Source organism: Branchiostoma lanceolatum, chromosome 13, assembly GCF_035083965.1.
Source record: "Branchiostoma lanceolatum isolate klBraLanc5 chromosome 13, klBraLanc5.hap2, whole genome shotgun sequence".
Lineage (NCBI taxonomy): Eukaryota > Metazoa > Chordata > Leptocardii > Amphioxiformes > Branchiostomatidae > Branchiostoma > Branchiostoma lanceolatum.
In genome coordinates this window covers 17,760,268-17,779,767 of record NC_089734.1, presented here as the reverse complement: position 1 = coordinate 17,779,767, position 19,500 = coordinate 17,760,268, and the positions used below count along the sequence as shown (strand labels likewise).

General features: G+C 40.2%; 1 protein-coding gene across 1 annotated transcript; it reads right to left on the bottom strand.

Annotated features, from left to right (window-relative positions):
- Positions 1 to 19,500, bottom strand: LOC136447812 (protein dcd1A-like). The gene is made up of 15 exons (XM_066446878.1): positions 19,354 to 19,500; positions 13,510 to 13,642; positions 12,004 to 12,101; positions 11,090 to 11,160; positions 10,199 to 10,248; positions 9,111 to 9,169; positions 8,614 to 8,648; positions 7,829 to 7,941; positions 7,155 to 7,262; positions 5,915 to 6,009; positions 3,159 to 3,269; positions 2,546 to 2,660; positions 1,453 to 1,569; positions 676 to 775; positions 1 to 206 (listed from the first exon to the last, which is right to left on the bottom strand). The coding sequence occupies exons 1-15, from the start codon at positions 19,432 to 19,434 to the stop codon at positions 152 to 154; spliced, it is 1,341 nt and encodes a 446-aa protein (XP_066302975.1). The 5' UTR covers positions 19,435 to 19,500; the 3' UTR covers positions 1 to 151.

The following is a 19,500-nucleotide window of genomic DNA, read 5'->3' as shown; positions in this document are numbered from 1 at the left end:
AAGAATGTGATTATAGATTTATTGATTTGCAATATAATAGCCCAACAATGTCCATCTGAGTGTCCACCATCGTCTTCTTACTTTATTGTTACAGTTGTTTTGTGAGCAAGTGGACTACAGAAAGCCACGGTCGTCCTCACCCCTTGTCTAGCTAGGACGGTTTCTGTTCCGCAAACAGCGACTTCATGTCCAAACGGACGAATGGCCTGCATGAACATACATGTACATAAGATAGACATTTTGCATGTTGCACAGCATAGTTATGCTACTTATAGTTTCACACTTCCATTTCGAAAAAAAGACACAGGTCTCACGGTATTAGTAGGTCAATGTCACCTTGTCATGCAACATTGTCATATTCGGGTAGTTGGTTGTTCCCTCCTCCAATATTAGCTCCATTAGCTACCTTTTCCGGTATGGAATGAGGTTTTTCTTACAGAATTGTACATGTGTGCCTAGTGTCAAACTCAAAATGACATAATACATGTACGCTCGTATATGGCATTGACCGGTCGACTGTTTTAAAAGGCACCGACCGTTTTTGATACGGAAAACTGCCGCGACATTACCTCAGTCTGGATTCCAAACTTATTATAGCTCCCTGAACTCCTCTCCGCAAATATCTGAGAGGAAACTCGGTATCTATAATAGGTTTGGATACCAGGTTACAATTACCTGTCATATGCACCGTCCGGTCCAGACTCCCCGGTCCCACGTGCATTGGCCACGAACATCAGATCGTTTGTCAGATCGTACACGGCAATGTGAAGGCTACCTACAGGTAACGTACGCATAGACATCATGTTATTGTACATTGCTTAATGTTACTATCATAACGATACACCAATGATCCAAGGATAAATCGTTGTCATTGTTAACGTTATTATTAGCCGAATAGCGATTAAAATAGATTTTTTTGTTTTCTTCGGTTGCCTAAAATTGTTTTCCGTTTGTTTCTGGTTAACGTTGTTACTCCCATAAAGATCAAGGCATCTTAAGCTCCGTTTTTTGACATGTCTGTGTGGCGTATGTATGTCTGTGTGTGTGTGTGTGTGTGTATGTGTGTGTGTGTTTGTGTGTGTGTGTGTGTGTGTGTGAATGTATGTACGTATGTAGGTGTGTGTGTGTGTGTGTATGAGTTTATGTGTGCGTATCAGAAGGAATAACGTAATAACGTAAGAACCCCTTGATTAATTATGATAATATTTGGTTGTAGATATGTATTGTAGACGCAAATATTAATGTTGATTTTGGGCCTCCTGGTAAATAACCTTGGTACTGCAGAAAAAAAACTTTATTTTTGTCCCGGACACATGCATAATGTGATCTTCTTGTCGGTGTGTTGCCGGTGACTTTTGGCGTTTTATGGTTTTTAGGGAAATTGTTTTCGGTTTGTTATCGATCTCTATTGTGTTGTTTTTGGTAATTATTGGGACCATAATGAGCACTTACCTGTTTGTACATACGGCATGACGGCCCTGATCGCAGACTGGGCCGTCAGGTTACCATGTAAGGTGCGGAGCTGCTTAGCCAGGACCTCGCTGTACCCGGGACAGAGCCAGTCCATGCCTTAAATAGGAGAATAGAGTTAGAATATGTCATTTAGCCCCCGTCACAAATAAGAAATTCAGCTCGGCCGACGTGTTGGCGAGCTTCAAATGTGCATTTTCGGCCGAAGTACGGCCGACGTCCTGTCGATTACGCGGGCTTCGGGCAATGTTTAGAAATCGAAGTTGCTCCGAATATTGGCCTTTTACCAGGTTAGTCGATACTGACTTCGTCCATGTCCAAGAGATGGTACCGTCTCATGGGGGATTTTTAGTTTTTAGTGTTCGACGGTCGTCGCTCGAGATTTTCATTGGAAAATACGGTCGACGCTCGGGCGATTTTGAAACTCGGCGAGCTTCGGGCGATCTACAAAGTCGGCCGAAGCTCGCATGAATTGTGACGACGGCTTTACCACATCTTTTCCCCATCTAGATTTGCAAAGGCCGGACGTCAGCGTTACTTTCGGTAACCCTAGTGTTTAAAAAAGCGAACCCTTTTTTTGTGTTTAAAAAAGCGAACCCTTTCTATAATATGTATTGAAATCTTATGATTGATAAATCCATTTTCCGGCAAACTCGCGCAGTGATAACGTTACAAACTGTTAACTCTGTGATTACCTTTCGCTCGTTTAATGTCAGGCTGTTTGGCCCCGAGGTCCTGGGTTCGAAACTCTTGACATGCCCTGTTGACGTTGTGCCTTCGGGAAAGGCATTTAACACGAATTTACTCACTTCATTCTGGTAAAAATAAGTACTTAGCTTTGGTTCGGTCGGACGTCTAATGGAAGAAGAGCCACATCTCTAGGACGTAAAAAAAACCAATCTCACATATCGAAAAGAAATGGTGTATTTCCCTGTGTGAGTGGATCAAATAGATACTAGTATGTCTGGATATGACGTTTGTACTCTTCAGTCAAAACTATTGTGTCACGCCATTAGGCGGTTTACCGGATATGCACTACAAACAAACAAACAAACAAACCAACAAACAAACGTACCCCAGTAAACCACGTCCTTGATCAGCGGGTGCCAGTCTGCCGTGGGCTTCAGGTTCTGATCGTCGAAGAAGTTTGCAACAGACGCCGAATATTGTACACCACGGAACTCGTTCAGCTGAAAGAACATTTCCCAAATGTTATGAAGATAACACTTATAATCCACCACATTTTCCCAGGAAATTAGCCCTATTAAGACTGAAGGAACTGCCCATATATATGCTTCACGGATTGAGAAATGAACATGAAAATTGAAACGTAAATGATACTACTAATAGTGAAACCCGCAATTTAAATATTATGCTACTTGCACAAATATACAATCAACAGACCCAACGCTTCTAGCTCTATTGGACGGAGAATTCCCGTGCAAAAGATATAGAAGTCAAATATCGTATTTACATCTGAATTGAATTGGTAAATTCGTGGGTGGGGGTGTGGGTGGGGGACGTAGGCACACTTTAGGTTTTTGTTTGATTGTCTATCAGTTTGGATTTGTATATACATGTTTCGTTGTTAAGTGGCGCTAGAAAATCTTGTATAACTTGAGTGTAGCGCCACTTTGTCTTTGTCACTGTTATTTTTGAATTAAAAAAAAAAAAATGTGAAACTCGACCTTGCCGTCGCCAACACCGAAAATGAGGTCACAGGTCCGTGCTGAGTTCGCGATGCGGTTGATGCTGTCATCCAGGGTCTCATCAAACTGTAGGATGTCCCTCAACAGGTACTGCAAAAGGTGCGGTCTTCGATGAGTGTTTCCGCCCTGTGCATACGTGTTCTCACTATGCCCAGTTTTTGATGTACCGGGTGGTTTGAGGACCACTGTAAATACTGGTCAGTATGAGTCTCTTATGCACAGGGCGGACACACTCATACAAGACCTCGCCCTGAGAGTAGTAGAGGAGGAAAAAGTTAGAGAAGCTCTCCGTCAATGTGGCTACCCAGAATGGGCGCTTAAAGAGGGGGACAACAACGTGTTCTCGCGAGACTAGGTCACTCCGTGAACAAGACGTACAGAAGACGTCTAAAATTTGGAGGTGCGTATGTCGCTACCTTTCTTTTTAAGTCACTGTTTGAAGAATATTCTTGTAACTGCTAGTTTATGTGACTGATGAATCTCTTCAACAACATTTATACGGTTTAAGCCAATAAAATCACGTAAATGACATCATAATTACGCCATATTATGTCATTATGACATCAAAATGTCATATTACAGTCATGATACTTATAGCTTAATATACATTATTCTCAGAAAATTTGATGGTCATATCATACGATAGATAGCTTCGGAGTTATGGGGGCGGGCCTCAAAAGTCCCACCCCTTCCCCCCCTCCCGTTCCTGGATGACCAAAAAAGCCTGGTCTGAATAGGGTTAAAGTCAGCAAAGTCCCTAACCTGTTCTATTCTAATTATGAAGTTATGTTCAATTTTGAATTTATGACGAGAATGGTGAATATTTCAAATCGTGAATGTTAACGGAATGATACAGTTTTTATTGAATACAACCCAAAACTATTGTATTATGGTGACCATTGTGAAACAGACTTGGTCCATTTGCGGGGCGCGTTTAACCCTCATCCGACCGTATGGGGTCCGTTTGGATCCCAGGCATGTTTTAATGTGTGCAATATCACCATTTTTCGTTGGAGAAAAAACTCCTTCCATGAGTTTGTTCATGTACATGTCTTACAACTCCTGAGAAATTTTTACCGGGATTGGCCGATTTTTGCGGAAGTTATACTCTAAAGTGTGCGTGTTGTCGGCTGGGGTCCAAACGGACCCCAGATGATTTCGCATTGTTTATTACGTAATTAGAAAGAAATTCCTCAAACTTCCAAACGGTATAATGTATTCTCACCAAATTTGGAGGGAGTGATATTCACGTAAAGTTTTATAATTTCTGTAAATTTTGTGACGTTATGACGTAATATTACGTAATTATGACGGCATCGATGTGATTTTATAGGCTAAATAGGGAAGTCCCATAATATTGAAAGGTATTAATCAAAATTGAGTGTATTATTGATTTTAAGGTATACCAAGGCATGACGTCATGGTTCGTTAGCGATCCCTGGGATCCGCCATCTTGGATCGGCCATTTTGAAATTTTTGAATTACATTTTTTTCCATTTATGACTCCAAATCACAAAAGAGAGAGACCGGAAACGTTAATCTGAATGTTTCTGGTTAAGAAAATACCAGGTAGAAACGGATTTGAAGGCAAAAAGCCTGTTTATACCTAAAATAAACATCTTGTCCGCCATCTTGGATTTTTAGCGATTACGTATTCAAATAACATAAATTATGAATAATAAATCATGAAAGTTACATCTAAATACAAATGATGTTATACATGTTGGAAAACTAGTGTGGTTGAGCAAGAAAACCTGAGAAATATCATTGTTTTTAAAAAAATTAGTGACTTTTTGTATAAAATGCCTGTCAGAAACCCGTTGCCATGGCAACAGGAAAAATGATAAACTCAAACTATTATCATGGAATTGTTGCTAACTAAATTTTAGGAAAAGTCACCAAGTATGGTAGGCTTAGCATACGTCATTCGGCAGTTATACGATGTCAAAGTTGGCGCGGGCCCTTTTTTTGCCCCCCCCCCCCCAGTCTAGATAGGGTTATAGGAAAATGCGGGTTCTCCTCAGTTTCTGCATAAATTATGATAATGACATTAATCATCAACACCAAAACTTGTCAAAATATTCTCCATAGATTATTGTAACAGGATATGCACAATAACTACAATAAGATCCACCAGAAATATATTTAGGGGGCAAAGCAAAATGGGGTCCGTTTGGACCCCATACGGCCAGATTCGTCGCAAAAATGTGTCGGTCGGATGAGGGTTAACCTGTGAGGCTGATAATGCTAGCGAAGTTGTTTTCTTTGGTTTAATTTTGTTTTGCAGGACAAAAAACAACAACTTTTAATTAGAACACAAGACTACATTCACTGTGACCGTATTAAATAATAATAAAAGTTTCATAAAGTTTTCTTGAATTTTTTTGCCCTGAGACTAGCTGGAAGTACATGTAATATGACAAGGACGACAGACAATTATGGTCAGTATAGTATATGACTACTTTGGTCTAACTACTGAGACTAAATTCTAACGTATTGGGTTTTCCGAGACAGTGCAAGACGAGAGATCCCACTTTTTCTGTAAGGTATGGGTTTTGTGACGTTAGAGGAGAGTTAGCTTACTTTTTATCTGTGACCGTGGAGAAATAAGGTTGGAAACTGATGGCCTCTTTGAACAGCTCCTTTCTTTTATGATCGCAGAAGGGGCAATTTGAAACAGAATGTGTTTCGTCTTCCACGACGTTTGACATGCAATGAATAATGATATGATTTACCGTGAAAGGGACCCCAAATCTCGACTCAGCTTCAAAAGAGTCGTCAGGGTACGAGACGCCTATCTCGGATATGGCCATTTGCTTCTCAGACATACCTGAAAAGCAGTTAAATATAGTAGATTATTAATTGAATCTTCATATAAAATAATGCCGATGAAGTAGGATATTATGAAATGGTCCCTCGCGTAATAAGACATAATTGAGTAAATATCAAGAATATGACATTAAAATAGTCATTTCATCTAACGAAGCTACTCAACATATTATCTTTTCTAATTTAAACTGTTACCACATAATGTACAATGATCACTCTTTTAGCATTTTTTTCTTACAAAAACTGATGCGCACGTAAATAGTTATTTATTTGGGTCCATTTATACCCTGTGCTCAATTTAAAAGAGATTATATCATTCCAGAAAAAAAATGTATACACAATGCCTGCTGTGAGTTCTGATCATCACATTTTCATTTCATTATGTAGCGTTGATAACTATTGACTTGTTACGACAAGATGATGTTGTGTGGAACTGTATAGCAATTTACCACACGTGGTATCCGTTACAAGTTCAGTGATAAAAAGTATCTGCTTATCAATTTTACTGTTGCAGTATAATGCTATTGTTCTTTATTATCTGGAGCATCGGTATCATTATCTTAATTTAGCATTTAAACTTTTATACATTCATGAGAAGACCAAGCCTGCATCATCTTTAGCATCGAATGCTCATCTATTCTAGATTTGTATCTTTGAATAGTAAGGCCATAGCAAGTAAATTTCTTGGATGACATCCGCGCGCGCATTAATTTGTGCCTGCTTTCGTAAAAGAAAGAAATGTCCCACACCCACCCCACCCCCCAACATGGTAAACACAACAAGTAAATACCGACAATCTGAAAATGTCGTTTCGTAGCCCTTAGTGTGGCTTGGTAGTTACAGAAGGGACTCTAGTGTTGTATCCTTGATTGTAGTTGCCGACTATGCAAGTGATACTAGCCGACTACACCGATGTCACTTACCTCACCTCTTGAACACATAAATGAAATACTTGATGGCTTTGATACCATGTTTTCTCCCTTCAATTCCTGTTACGACGATGATCTTCAATATTTTTGAAATTCAAGCGTTTTGTATTTAGTGCACCCAATATTGTTTTTGGTTTTTCAAACTCTCGCATTCGATTTGGAGTCAGTAAGGGGAGTCACCAATAGAATTTACTTACAGTGGCCTCAAAATGCTTACCAGTGATAGAGCCGAGCCAACCCGTCCAACCTACGTTAGCGAAGGCGTGGCCGTTTTCGTCCCCATCGGGATGGTACACCGTGATCTGTGGGAAGTCTTGCAGTGGTCCTGCATAAACAACAGTCACTTGTTACATCGATGTTGAAGATTTTACATAAACGTAATAAAATATGCAAGAAAACATTCACGTCTGCAGCTAGATAGAATTTGGAAACGATCTGACGCTTCGGGTAGCGTTAGGTTTTAAACATGGTGATCCGCAAATCTCGTCCAGTCCTTGACAAAATGTAGTGGATGCTACCTAAAGCCTCTGGCCGTTTTTAAAATCTAGCTGCTGCTTGACTAGATGTGTTCTTGCCAATTCTTATGAATTCTTCTACGCAAAGCCACTCCAGCGGTCTATACACTATATCTTGGGGAAGTCTGGTCAACTGGGCTGAGGTTTCCACTTTTGTGGGCGCGGCTTCTAACCAGCTGTCATCCAATCAGAGAATCGGCTTTAAATAAAGGACATTGATACGAATCCCATGTTCTGTTGCTCCAATTCTCTTTTAGTCTTTATTTTGACAAGTTATGCATATTATCTTCCTGTCAATGACCATCTTGATTGTTAACTCTTGAAATAGATATATTTCAAGTCATCCATACAATTAACTTGCTGTTGCCGAACACACCGTCTGTTATCCAGTCCAAGGCTCGCATCTGTAGAAGCTTGGTAGCGGGTAACATGGTTCCGTACGGGAACAGCGCCTCTCCCCAGGCACCAAACATGGAACAGGACCCCTTCCTGTGTGGAACAGTATAATGTTATTTTTGCGTCCGTGTACGAGGGTTTTGTTATTAGTGTGTCGGTTTATTTGTTTCTTGTGTGTCCCTAGTTACTTGGATACAGTAGTGTGAAGGTATCATTGAACACGGACAGAGAGGTTGACAAAAAACTTATTCTGCCAGTTGGATACGGTATTTACAACCTATAGATCTACTTAGAGATGAGAATAACATCCTAATCGGACTCATGCAGTCTCAAAACTGACATATTCCTCTACCACCAAGGTGATTTTCTGCATAACAGAAGAAAGCAAGACCCACTAACATGAAAAGAAGAATAGTTACTTTTTTTTCAAGTACTGCGACGCACTACTTTGTACCCAGACTGCTATTGACCACAAGGGTCGCGGATTAATACTGTGTTCGGTGACAGTAGCCTATTCTAGGACCTTTGAAATAACTTTCTGTCAGTGTCCCCAGCGCATAGGAGACTGCCACCTTTATCTCATATACATTTTCTGATATATGCAATATGGGAGCCAGTGGGAAAATGCGTTAGACGGCGTTAGCGAGAAATAAATAAATAAATAAAGTAAGAAATTTACAAAAACTAAAATTATTTCACGTTGGTATCATTAAGCAAATGGATGCTGTCAAAAATAAAGTGAGAAGACACAAAAAAAACCCTTACGTTAGCTCTCCTATCATGTGAATCCGGAGTACTTTCTGTGAAAGAAAAAAAATGCCCCCTGTGTTATTGATCTTTTTTTTTGGAAAACACGGAAAGAAATAAACATTAAATTGACATACACGTTTGTTAACGCACAGTAGGCGTGTGATTCTAATGAACTGATACTAAACTGATGTTGTCGTAATCCATTTGCGTAACGTTTTTGTTACTTTTGCTACTTTGATTGAGCTAATGTAGAATACTTTTGTTTTGGGTTTTCCCTAGGGGGGTGTAAAGCGATATTTTCTCTGGAGAAATAATACTAAGAAATAAACAGACAAGCAAACAAACAAACGATTTTTTTTTCCTAATGCTTAAGTAAATGGTATAGGATCATTAAAACCGACTACGTTCAGCTATTATTGATATATTTGATCTTATATATGTTGCTTTAAGAAATCAACTTCTTGTCTTTTCGTCTCCGGCTATGATGACGGTAGTCTTTAAACTTTTCATACCTTGAAGTCTATCCCGGCAGCAGACGCCATACCCTGGATTTCTTCGAGAAAATAACCCCCTGAAAAACCGTCAGCTTTGAATTGGATGCATTCTAAGAGTCATCATAGGGCTGTATTTGTATCTGTTTAACCATTCTAACCACCCTATGGCTACGACGCAACACACCAGGTTCCGTATCTCTATCTAGTGTATAGCCGACAAAACCGCCCTTCCGTGTAACACACCAGCTTCGCAGTGCGCCTAGATGTGCAATTTGAGGTGCGCCAGCAGTCGGTTCTGAATAAAAAGACTATTTTTACACAACCAAGAGATTTATTCCACCGACGTTTCGGTGACCATCAGTCACCTTCTTCAAGGCAATTCTGAATGGTTTACATAGCAATGCAGCACAGGTGTTGCTGCTTATACATAATTAGATGCATTCCCAAACGCAAAATATTTACATGTACAAATCACAGGAGATGACATGACTATGCGGTACCAAACGTACAGAAGTGTAACAGATACACAATTATCGATCAAAAAACAACAAACAATGCAACGATTGTCAACTATTTCTTAAGGATGCGTTCCCAAACGTGACTGAGTCTATATCCCCCCTCATCACGGTTCTGTAGCGGATTTCCTGATTCATACAGCCTCCTTAATCAAACGTGTTAGTCTATTGTCCTCTCTGTCTATCACATTATGTATAAGCAGCAACACCTGTGCTGCATTGCTACGTGAACCAGTCAGAATCGCATTGAAGAAGGTGACAGATTGTCACCGAAACGTCGGTGGAATAAAACTCTTGGTTGTGTAAAAAGGGTATTTTATTCAGTGACTTACCAACCTGATGAAACTATTGTCGGAGTAGCCGGTTCTATTACACTGAACGACCTGTCACTCCTAACATTTCCAAATCTAGCTGCATGTGTTCTTTAGATCTATCTAGCGAGGATGTCACTACTATCATTGACGGGCAGGATTTCCACCCTATGATAGCTTATAAGTACGAAGTCAATGGTAAACTTTTTATTGGAGGATAAAATTATGGCATAAAATGGCAGTTTGTCAATAAATGGCATCGTTGTAACCACAAACTTACCTGAGTACTTTTCTGTCGCCAGGACTTCCAGGTCCAAAGCAACCTCCAGCCTGAAAAAATGCAATTAGTATTGTTAGTTCTAGTTCACTTTTCTTCGTTCTTTGCCTATATCCGATGTGTGTTTTTTTAAACGGGGAATTTATGGATTCATGCTATATTGTGGTGCGGCCAGAATTACAAGCTTCATGGACTTTTCTGGATAATATTTCTTTGTTTAGTTTTTTGAATAGGTAAATAAAGACAAAGAATAGCATGCCAGGTTATAACACGACACATAGTGTACTACAAAATCAAAACAAAAATCCAGAAACAGTCGTTTTAACAATTATTCAACACTAACCCATATTGCCTAGATCCACTATAAATTCCATTAACAAACAGTCAAATTACCACTGTCTTTAAGGTAAGTAGCTATCTGCTTAACCAGAAAATACTGTATTAAGCTTCGGGGAGTTAGTGTTTAGACCATTAGTACTGTCTAAAAAGCTGTCTTTTTACTGTCTTTGTAACCTTGCATTCGAAGACACCGGAGTCATGAACTTTCCATCCCATAAGGGAAAGTTTGACCGCATCATGGGAGGGTTGTACTACCCTGTCGTTCACTAAAGTTTCGGCAAATTGTCGCATCCCCGTTAAACATCAAAAGTCACATCGTCAACTTCTGTTAACTTACGGCTACTCCTGGAACATGATAGTTTCAAAAATTTAACTGAAAAGTTTGCAGTGTTTTTTTAAGTTTTTTTTTAAGAATTTATATATTGAACGCCATCAACTAATGTTCATTCTATGCCGCTCACAATTTCTGGATACACATCAAGAACATGATCTTTTGAGAGATGTTACAAAAAATATCGATGGAATGCCTACAAAAATGATGGACTTGTTTCCTACCCAACGTTGGCGACGTCATCCAAAAACCACTGGTGGAATACATCAGGTAGGGTTCCGTTAATTGCATCAGTCTGAAATGTTCAGAAAAGATGGTGCATTGTTTGAACAACGTAGTTGCATTGTTTGAATACTAATGAGCTTACTTTATTCGGCACAAGCCAATCAGCGCCAAGACTACAAATATGGCTGAAATGTTCAGCTGTAAGGTTCCAAAAACACTTGATATTCTTCGTTGACTCTTAAGCCCCTCTCTTACTGGACCCGCGGCACGGTGCCGGCGTCGCTGCGGCCGGTTGAATTGACAAAGCACTCAACGAATTTTATCGACAAAAAACGAACCATTTAAAGCTTGTTGTTTTTGTTGTCTTTTTGGTCACACTTGTACGTTTTGAATGATATCCCCATAATAAAGTCTAGGGTAACACAAATCCAGTTTAGGACGTAGCAACGTGGCCAGCGTGCCGCGGGTCCAGTAAGAGGGGGGCTTTAGACATTATCAAACATGTTTTTTTCTGCAATAGTATGATAGATTGCTGATGTCCTTAATCTTTCTATAATGGATAACTTGTGTCATCCTATTATACTTATTTATCTCGTCTTTTGTGAATTTAGAAAATGGAAACATGAATTCTACTCATGAATTGAAACAGAAACAAAGATAGATTGATGGTGTATAATTCCTTTTACTATCAGAAGAAGATAGGTTGGCAATTATTTAATATCGAAAGAAGCGCAGGATCAAATTTGGGTTTACTATGTCATTTTCAGTTGTACAAGATCACTTAGAAGTTTAGAAAAAAAATAGAATAAAAAAGAACTACTAGCAAAAATTAAAATAACGCATACAAATCTATCGTTTGTGCATTTCCGTTTTTAACTGAATGATTGACGTATAATCATAAACTAAACCTTACCACTTGTTTCTCCAGGTATTCCCACATTCTGTCTATCATGTTCTTGGCTCGTTCCTTCACCAGCTGTCCGTGTGCCTGGCCCATCTCAGTCGGGGTGCCTGGTGGGTGGGTGTATGTGTTTATAAACCATCGCACAGTTCCTGTAGTGACCTTTAATATACTAACACTGTGAGACCAGATGCCTAATGCATGCAGTCACGCATTACTTACTACCCTTTATGCCTCCCGGCATTTAGTCACGCATACCATCATGTAAACAGCATGTTTGCAGTTGAAGGCCTACGTTGCAAAGTGTATACATAACATCGGTTAATAGGAGATTAAAGCTTGCAGTAGCGGAAGCAAGACGTGTCTGTAAGTGTCTCTGAGTAACACTTCAGTAGGGAAGATGCTAGAGATATCACGTATACAACAGTTCCTAGCCGAGTTCATACATGCACAGAGGCTACTCACAATACTGCAACATGTTTAGATTAAACCATTGGGCTGGAAAAACTTTATTGATTGTATCTCAGCGGAGTAAATCCGGATGAGCGATGACGATGATTGGGCTAACAGACGATTTTAACAATAATTTCAGGGTAAAATATGAAACCTCCAAATAAAACAAGATAATACAATTTTCCAAGTACACGTTCAAATAGACGATGTCAATCCATCTTCACATCTACGGGTACTGACGTTACAGTTGGTGCAAATTATACTTGTAACTGCTAGTCATAATTCGAACATTAAAAAAAAATTACGACACAATTGCAGAAGAAAAAAAAAATCTTTACCCATCAACAAATTTGATTAATACTGATCGGCTAGATTAAACAATAATCTATACTGCGTTTTTTTAACCAATTTCTATATCAAAAACGGAAGCAGATGTTGACCACTAGGTAGCAGTTTTTAATTTGCTTTCTGGTTGATCTTAGCTCAAGCGGTCAGGTGTTGAAAACATATATGTGACTTGTATTCTTCTATACGTGTCTTCTGTAAGTTAGAATACACACAATTAAGCCTATTTGAAAGGGTCGAAATATATCTAGAGGTCCGGAAACGCCCAAGCTGCGTTTCCCTAAAATGCAAATAGCTGCTCCTGCATCCATGTTGGTGTCCCTCTCACGTCATGTAGAGATGCTCTATTTATTCCACTTTATTGTAGATTGTAGTTTATATGGCAATGTTAGAAATGTTCATTTCGATAATCATGGAGACCTTTCCATACTTTCAGTCTATACATTTTTCTTATGCGTTTTGACCATAAAATATTAAACAAATCAATCTCAACCTATATTTCTAACATCACAAAGAGACGAGAAGATGCCGAAATTATTTATTAGTGTAGTTTAACTCTTAGAACCATTGTTTTAGATTAGTATCAGTAGTCCTGCCAGTGTCATTATATGTCTTTCACTACGAATTTTGTATCTGTATGACTGTACTTTGATAACCCGGTGGGGTATATATGAACAATAAAGGTTATCATTTATCTATTTATTCATTCATACAGCTTACCCCATAGATGTACCACCTGGATAGTCTCGTCACCCTCCCCCACCGTGTACAACTTGCCGTTCTCCACACTACGGACGAACTTTGGCGGCTCGGCCTGGATGGGGTTGTTGTTCCCAACTGTGCGAGGCTCGGGCTGTTCAACAGAAAAGAGACACATTTTCTTAGCTACTCTTAGAAACTATGACCTGCAGGGCATTTCTGAGCTCAGATATGACCATCTAGGGCACTTGTATCAACTAACAAAACCCACCTTCATTTCGGTATATTAACATAGAGAACTCGTTATTGACACGACAAAAATACGGCGACTTTTGTGAGGTCTTCTACAACTATTCATGCGAACAACAAACAATGGTTTACAAAATTATTAACCTAAGAACAAGTATATGAATACTTCAACATGTCGAGTTTAACGTATCACTTACACTATAAGTTCTAAGATCTAAACATTCTTTGATACATTAACCTATTTGTACACGGTAAGGGTTGTCTCCTTCTAGATTGCATTTGAATTTATCTATAGACTGGAATGTATCAAATTCTGTTGAACAAGCGGAAAGAAGGTTGAACAGCTTTGAGCGTTTATCATTATATCGTGGACAATCTAGGATAAAGTGTTGTTCATCTTCAATTTTACTTGGACAGAATGGACAAAACCTCTGGTCACGGGGAATTTCATTGGTCCCGATAACTCATCTAGAAAAAATCTAACACACTTATTATCTTCGCCGAGAAGATTATGTTTTCGGTTACTCCAACTGTTGGGTGGGTCTGTATGTATTTCAGGGGCATAACTCGAGAAACTTTTGATGGATCGTCATGATTTTTTTGTAGGTGTGTAGTGGTTGTGCAAAGAAATGTTAACTGCGAAAACCGTTGACCTGGCGTATCAACAGTACTGTAGTGGACTTTGCGTGTTTTTGTGTTTGTATGTAGGCAAAAAAAGTGACGGAAACGTTGATTGATCATACATGATTTTTCGTTGATGAGAAGTGGTTGTGGGAACGAAGGTCAAGTTCAAAAAGTATTTATCTGTCACTCTCCTACAGTATTGCAGCGGGCTTTGTATTTGTGTGAGTTTTTATGTCGCCAGCATAACTCAAGGTGCTATTTGCGGCTGTGCATGATATTTAGTGGGTAGGTAGGAGTGTCAAAGAGGAAGGTCAAGTTCGATAATGGGCCTCCTAGCGAATATTTAAAGTACTGCAGCTGAGTTTTAAAGTTTGAGGTCGAATTTTCTGGAGGTCCCAGGTTCATGATTTTTCAGTGATACATAGAGTCTGGGAATGAGTGGTGTAAGTTTGGGGCAGGGATTAAGTGATTTAACTTTGGGCCCCCTTGCGGCTTGTCTTAAACTGCAGTGGGTCTATTTGTTTGTAACTTTTGAGGAGGATAACTCAAGCAGGGATTGATGGATTATTCTTGTATTTGGTATGCATGTACCTTAGGTGATGATTAACATAATAATATGCTCATCATGCAGATCATGACCTACTTCACGTAATCACTGAGGAAAATGTATAGCACTGCTGCGACATAGTACGAGGCATGTGATAGTACACATATGGCATCCAGAGTCTAGGTCAACATCTGGCGTCCTGAATCTAGGTCAAAAGCTAGCTTACTAGCTGGGCGATTGAAAAGAAAGGACTAAAATGCATGTGTTATGTTTGGTATGAAAATAGCTAGATTTAAAAGTGAATCTCATGATTGACGTAAGAAGATAATCATGCCAAACAGGTCCTGATTTGCATGATTAACGGATTTTTTAAAAATCCGCCGAGTTCTATGTTTGTGCGCGTTTATTTGCATTTAAGTCGTACAAATGTACAGTCCAAGACTAACGCCTTTTACCAGACAATGCACACGAAGATTGACCAGTATTTCCCTACAAAGACTATTAAACTTTATTCTAACGACAAACCATGGATCAGCTCTAAGATCAAAAGCCTTATACAAAAGCGACAACAGGCCTTTAACGCCCATGACCATGGCAGGTACAAGTCACTTCGCAACAAAGTGCAGCAAGAAATAAAAAAGGCAAAGAAAAGCTACTACAAAGATAAAGTAAAAGCCATGAAGAAGGAAAACCCATCAAAGTGGTACCAGCAGATCAAGGCCATGACCAACACAACAGGATCAGGACTAACCCTTAACGTTGAAGGAGTGCCACCAGGGGACAACAAGGCTATTGCTAATGCTGTGAACGAGGCACTGTGCACGGTAACTTGCTCGTTGGATCCACTGGACAATTCCAGGCTGCCCACATTCCTTCCAGCGAGACCTTTGGAAGAGATCCAACCATGGGAAGTTTACAACAAGTTACAGCACGTTAGAGTGAAGAAAGCTGCAGGTCCGGACGGTATTCCAAATAGAGTCATCAAGCACTTTGCATACGAGATCTCTACCCCAGTAGCGTCCATACTGAACGCCTCCCTGTCAGAGGGGGTCGTCCCTGATCAATGGAAACAGGCAAACATCGTACCACTGCCTAAAACGCGCCCGCCGTCGATCAATGAACTAAGGCCCATATCCCTGACACCCACCCTGGCAAAGGTAGCCGAGACTTTTATCTCAAAACAACTATATGCTGACATCAAGTCCAACATCGACCAAGACCAGTTTAGATGCCTTCCCAAGCGTTCGACAACACACTGTCTTGTAGATGTAGTGAACCATCTGACTAAAACAGCTGATAAGCGGGGAACAATAACAACATTGGTTACTACGGATTTCGCAAAGGCATTTGACAGGGTGGACCATACCCTAGCTGTCTCAAGTCTACTGAAGCTAGGTCTAAGAGGCTCCCTTGCCGTATGGATATGTTCATTTCTCTTTGCTAGGAAACAGAGAGTGATGTACAAGGGAACTTTCTCAGACTGGATGGAAACTACCTGTGGCCTTCCACAAGGAACTGTTTTAGGCCCACTGATATTCCTCGCCCTTATCAACAGTGCATGTGAGAACTCCCTAGCTAGGCGATGGAAGTTTGTCGACGATCTCAACCTACCAGAGAGCAGGGCGATCGGGGACGCCTCAGCCATCCAAACTGACCTTGACAACCTGGACCGATGGGCATCATCCAGGAAAATGCGACTTCACCCTAGAAAGTGTAAGGTCATGTATGTGTTCTTTACGAAAACAGTTCCCCTGCTGCCATCACTATTCATCGCCGGCGAACCGCTAGAAGAGGTGGTGTCAGTAAAACTACTCGGACTGCACATCCAGGCCGACCTCCGTTGGAATATCCACGTCGACCACACTGTCAAACAAGGCAACCGAAAGCTCTTCATGCTGAAACAACTCTGTCAGTTTGATCTCTCTAGGGAAGACCTACTTACCTGCTACACAACATTTGTTCGGCCAAGTTGTGAGTATGCAGCGCCCGCCTGGCATCCTGGACTCACTCTCATTCAGCGGCGCAGGATCGAGTTTATCCAAAAACGGGCGTGTCGGATTATACTCCGATCAGGATACACGTCATACGCTGAGGCGTGCAGGGTACTGAACATACCTACCCTAGACCAGCGACGAGACCTCCTTTGTCTGAACTTCGCAACGGAACTCCTCCAGTCACCAGACTTCAGGCATTGGCTGCCACGGACGCGAGGGGATGTAACTGCTCGAACTACGCGCTCTAGCAAACAACTCGACCGAATAAATCCCAGAACTGAACGCTACAAAAAAAGCAGCATACCATATATGACAACCCTTGTTAACAGTAGAAAGAAAAATGGCGACCACAAAAAGTAAGATGTATTGATAATGTTGTTGATGATAGATTGCATGATAATGTTGAATATTTTAAAAGTGTAAATCCGTATGTGATAGTACGTGACTAAGAACGTTTCCTATTGTTTTAACTTAATGAATGTTTGGGACCTGGACATGTTTTAATTTGTGGCGGTGTATTTGTGAAACAAACTACAATTCAGCCTTTGGCTGCCAGAGCTTTGTTTGTCAATAAAAACCATGTGATTGATTGATTGATTGATTTTAGTCTTTGTGAAAGCTTATTCAGAAATGATGTGTGCCTGGCTAGAAAAGAAGCCGCGATGAAGCCGCATAGCACTATTGGCTAACAAAAAGGTTTTACACTCTGTTCCAAGCATTAAGTTTTGTAGTAGTTTTATTTACGTTATTCCTTACTTGACTGTTTTTATGTCATCATAGGTGTATGTTAGGTCAAGTTGTTTTATTGAATGAATGGATCTTTTTTGCATATTCTTGTCAATATTGGCTAAATGTAGTGATTCTTATCATTGCTTAATCAAAGACTGCGACAAAAGACTGCGACAAAAGAAGTCAAGCATTAACGTTTATCTTATCGAGAACATGCCACACTAGTTTTAATGCTATAAAATACACTCAAGGCGCAGTATACAAATTTCTGGATTTTGTTCAAAATCAGACGAAAATCAATGTAGTCCGGAATCCATCCTATTTAGCTTCCGGCCGCTACCCTAGCTCCGCTGCGCTGCCCAATCTCAGCTGCTTGGGTAGTGCAGCGGAGCTAGGGTAGCGGCCGGAAGCTAAATAGGATGGATTCCAGGCTAAACCAATGCGCACGCCAACGTTATCTATAAAACTCACTTCCTGTGGCTTGATGACTATATATAAACAGTGAGACGTAAATAATTAGTAAAATGTCAACATTAGGCTAGGTTTTTTGCCAGTTACACGTCAATACCGGTACCTACTGGAGTATCGGACTTTGTCCTTAGCCTCCTTCGTAGTCCTTGTAGGTGGTGCGAACGACGTTTTTTTTTTTTTTAATGGCGAGGTGGGAGGGGGGTTGGGGCGCTGGCTTCAATATCAAACATGGGCCTGATTCTGAAAAGCCGGGGAAGCTCGAAGCAGCAGCCCTAGGAGGTTGTTTGTCACCAAACTAGCGTGAACAATACCATGTACTTGTTGCAGTCTATACCGTGAAGTTCACACATCTATATACCGAATGCCAATACGTGCTTTTAGATAGGGTTTCACATGGGGACGTCAAAAAAGACAACACCTTTCTTCCAAAGATCCATATCCGGCATAGTGCTATCAGCCAGAGCATTCGACAACCTGCTGGCACAAGTTAAAAATTGCAAATCAGCGCTCCCCTAAAAATAAACGACAGCCGCACCAAGAATGTCTGCGAACGAGGTTAATTGTAAACCCGTGTGAGTCACATGAGGAACAACTGGACCGCGGGGTCATGAAATATGTCATGATTTCTTTGCCGGCAAAGATGTTAAAAACGTTTGTACAATACCTTTTCCATACACCGATGTTTTATGGAATGCATTAGAAAAAAATAATTTTAAATCGTGAAAAACACCTCAAAAGAAAAAAACATACATCCAAAACTTGCAATAGCATATGTGATTGATCTGTCTTACCATTTACAGCACAGATATACATGTATAACCATGAATCTATTTATGAATATATGAACATTTTAAACATGGCTAAGGAACGTTCTTTGTGGAAAATGCATTTCTTTCGAAAATGTAAAAAGATAACATACCTAAAAACTATAAAATTTACCCACATTGAAACAATTAATAATGAACTCTTTCACATACACATTGTGAACAAGACAGGAATGTTAGTGCCGCTGACTACAGGGTAAAGTACATAACAACTAGAGAGTCGTTTGGGTGCTTGATAATATTGAGGAACCCCATAAAATGACCAAAATATGACATAAAGAAAACGCCAGGTCATTTCAATAATTATATAGACTGCAAAGTTCCGGATTAAACCCTGTTAAAACACTGGTATAGCCGGTAAAGAAGCACTCACTCCGCAGTAACGCTTGTGTATGCAAGACGGTTAATTGATTCCCTTGAGACTTACCTTGCCATGACAATAGGCAGCTGAGGTAACTCCTACCAGAAACAGCAGGAGAAGGGAAGTTGGGAAGACAAGTTTACCCATGGTGTGCGGAGTACGATGTGTAAGTTATATGTACCCTTGTAGTCACCCTTTGGTTCCAGTCAACAG

What these genes read in the sequence shown, in the direction of transcription:
- LOC136447812 (XM_066446878.1), bottom strand. Translation starts at nt 19,434, where the DNA reads ATGGGTAAACTTGTCTTCCCAACTTCCCTTCTCCTGCTGTTTCTGGTA. An exon ending in CCAGGTGGTACATCTATGGG is followed by an intron (nt 12,102 to 13,509) that starts GTAAGCTGTATG and finishes CCCACCCACCAG; the next exon opens with GCACCCCGACTGAGATGGGC. An exon ending in CACATGATAGGAGAGCTAAC is followed by an intron (nt 7,942 to 8,613) that starts GTAAGGGTTTTT and finishes TGTTCCACACAG; the next exon opens with GAAGGGGTCCTGTTCCATGT.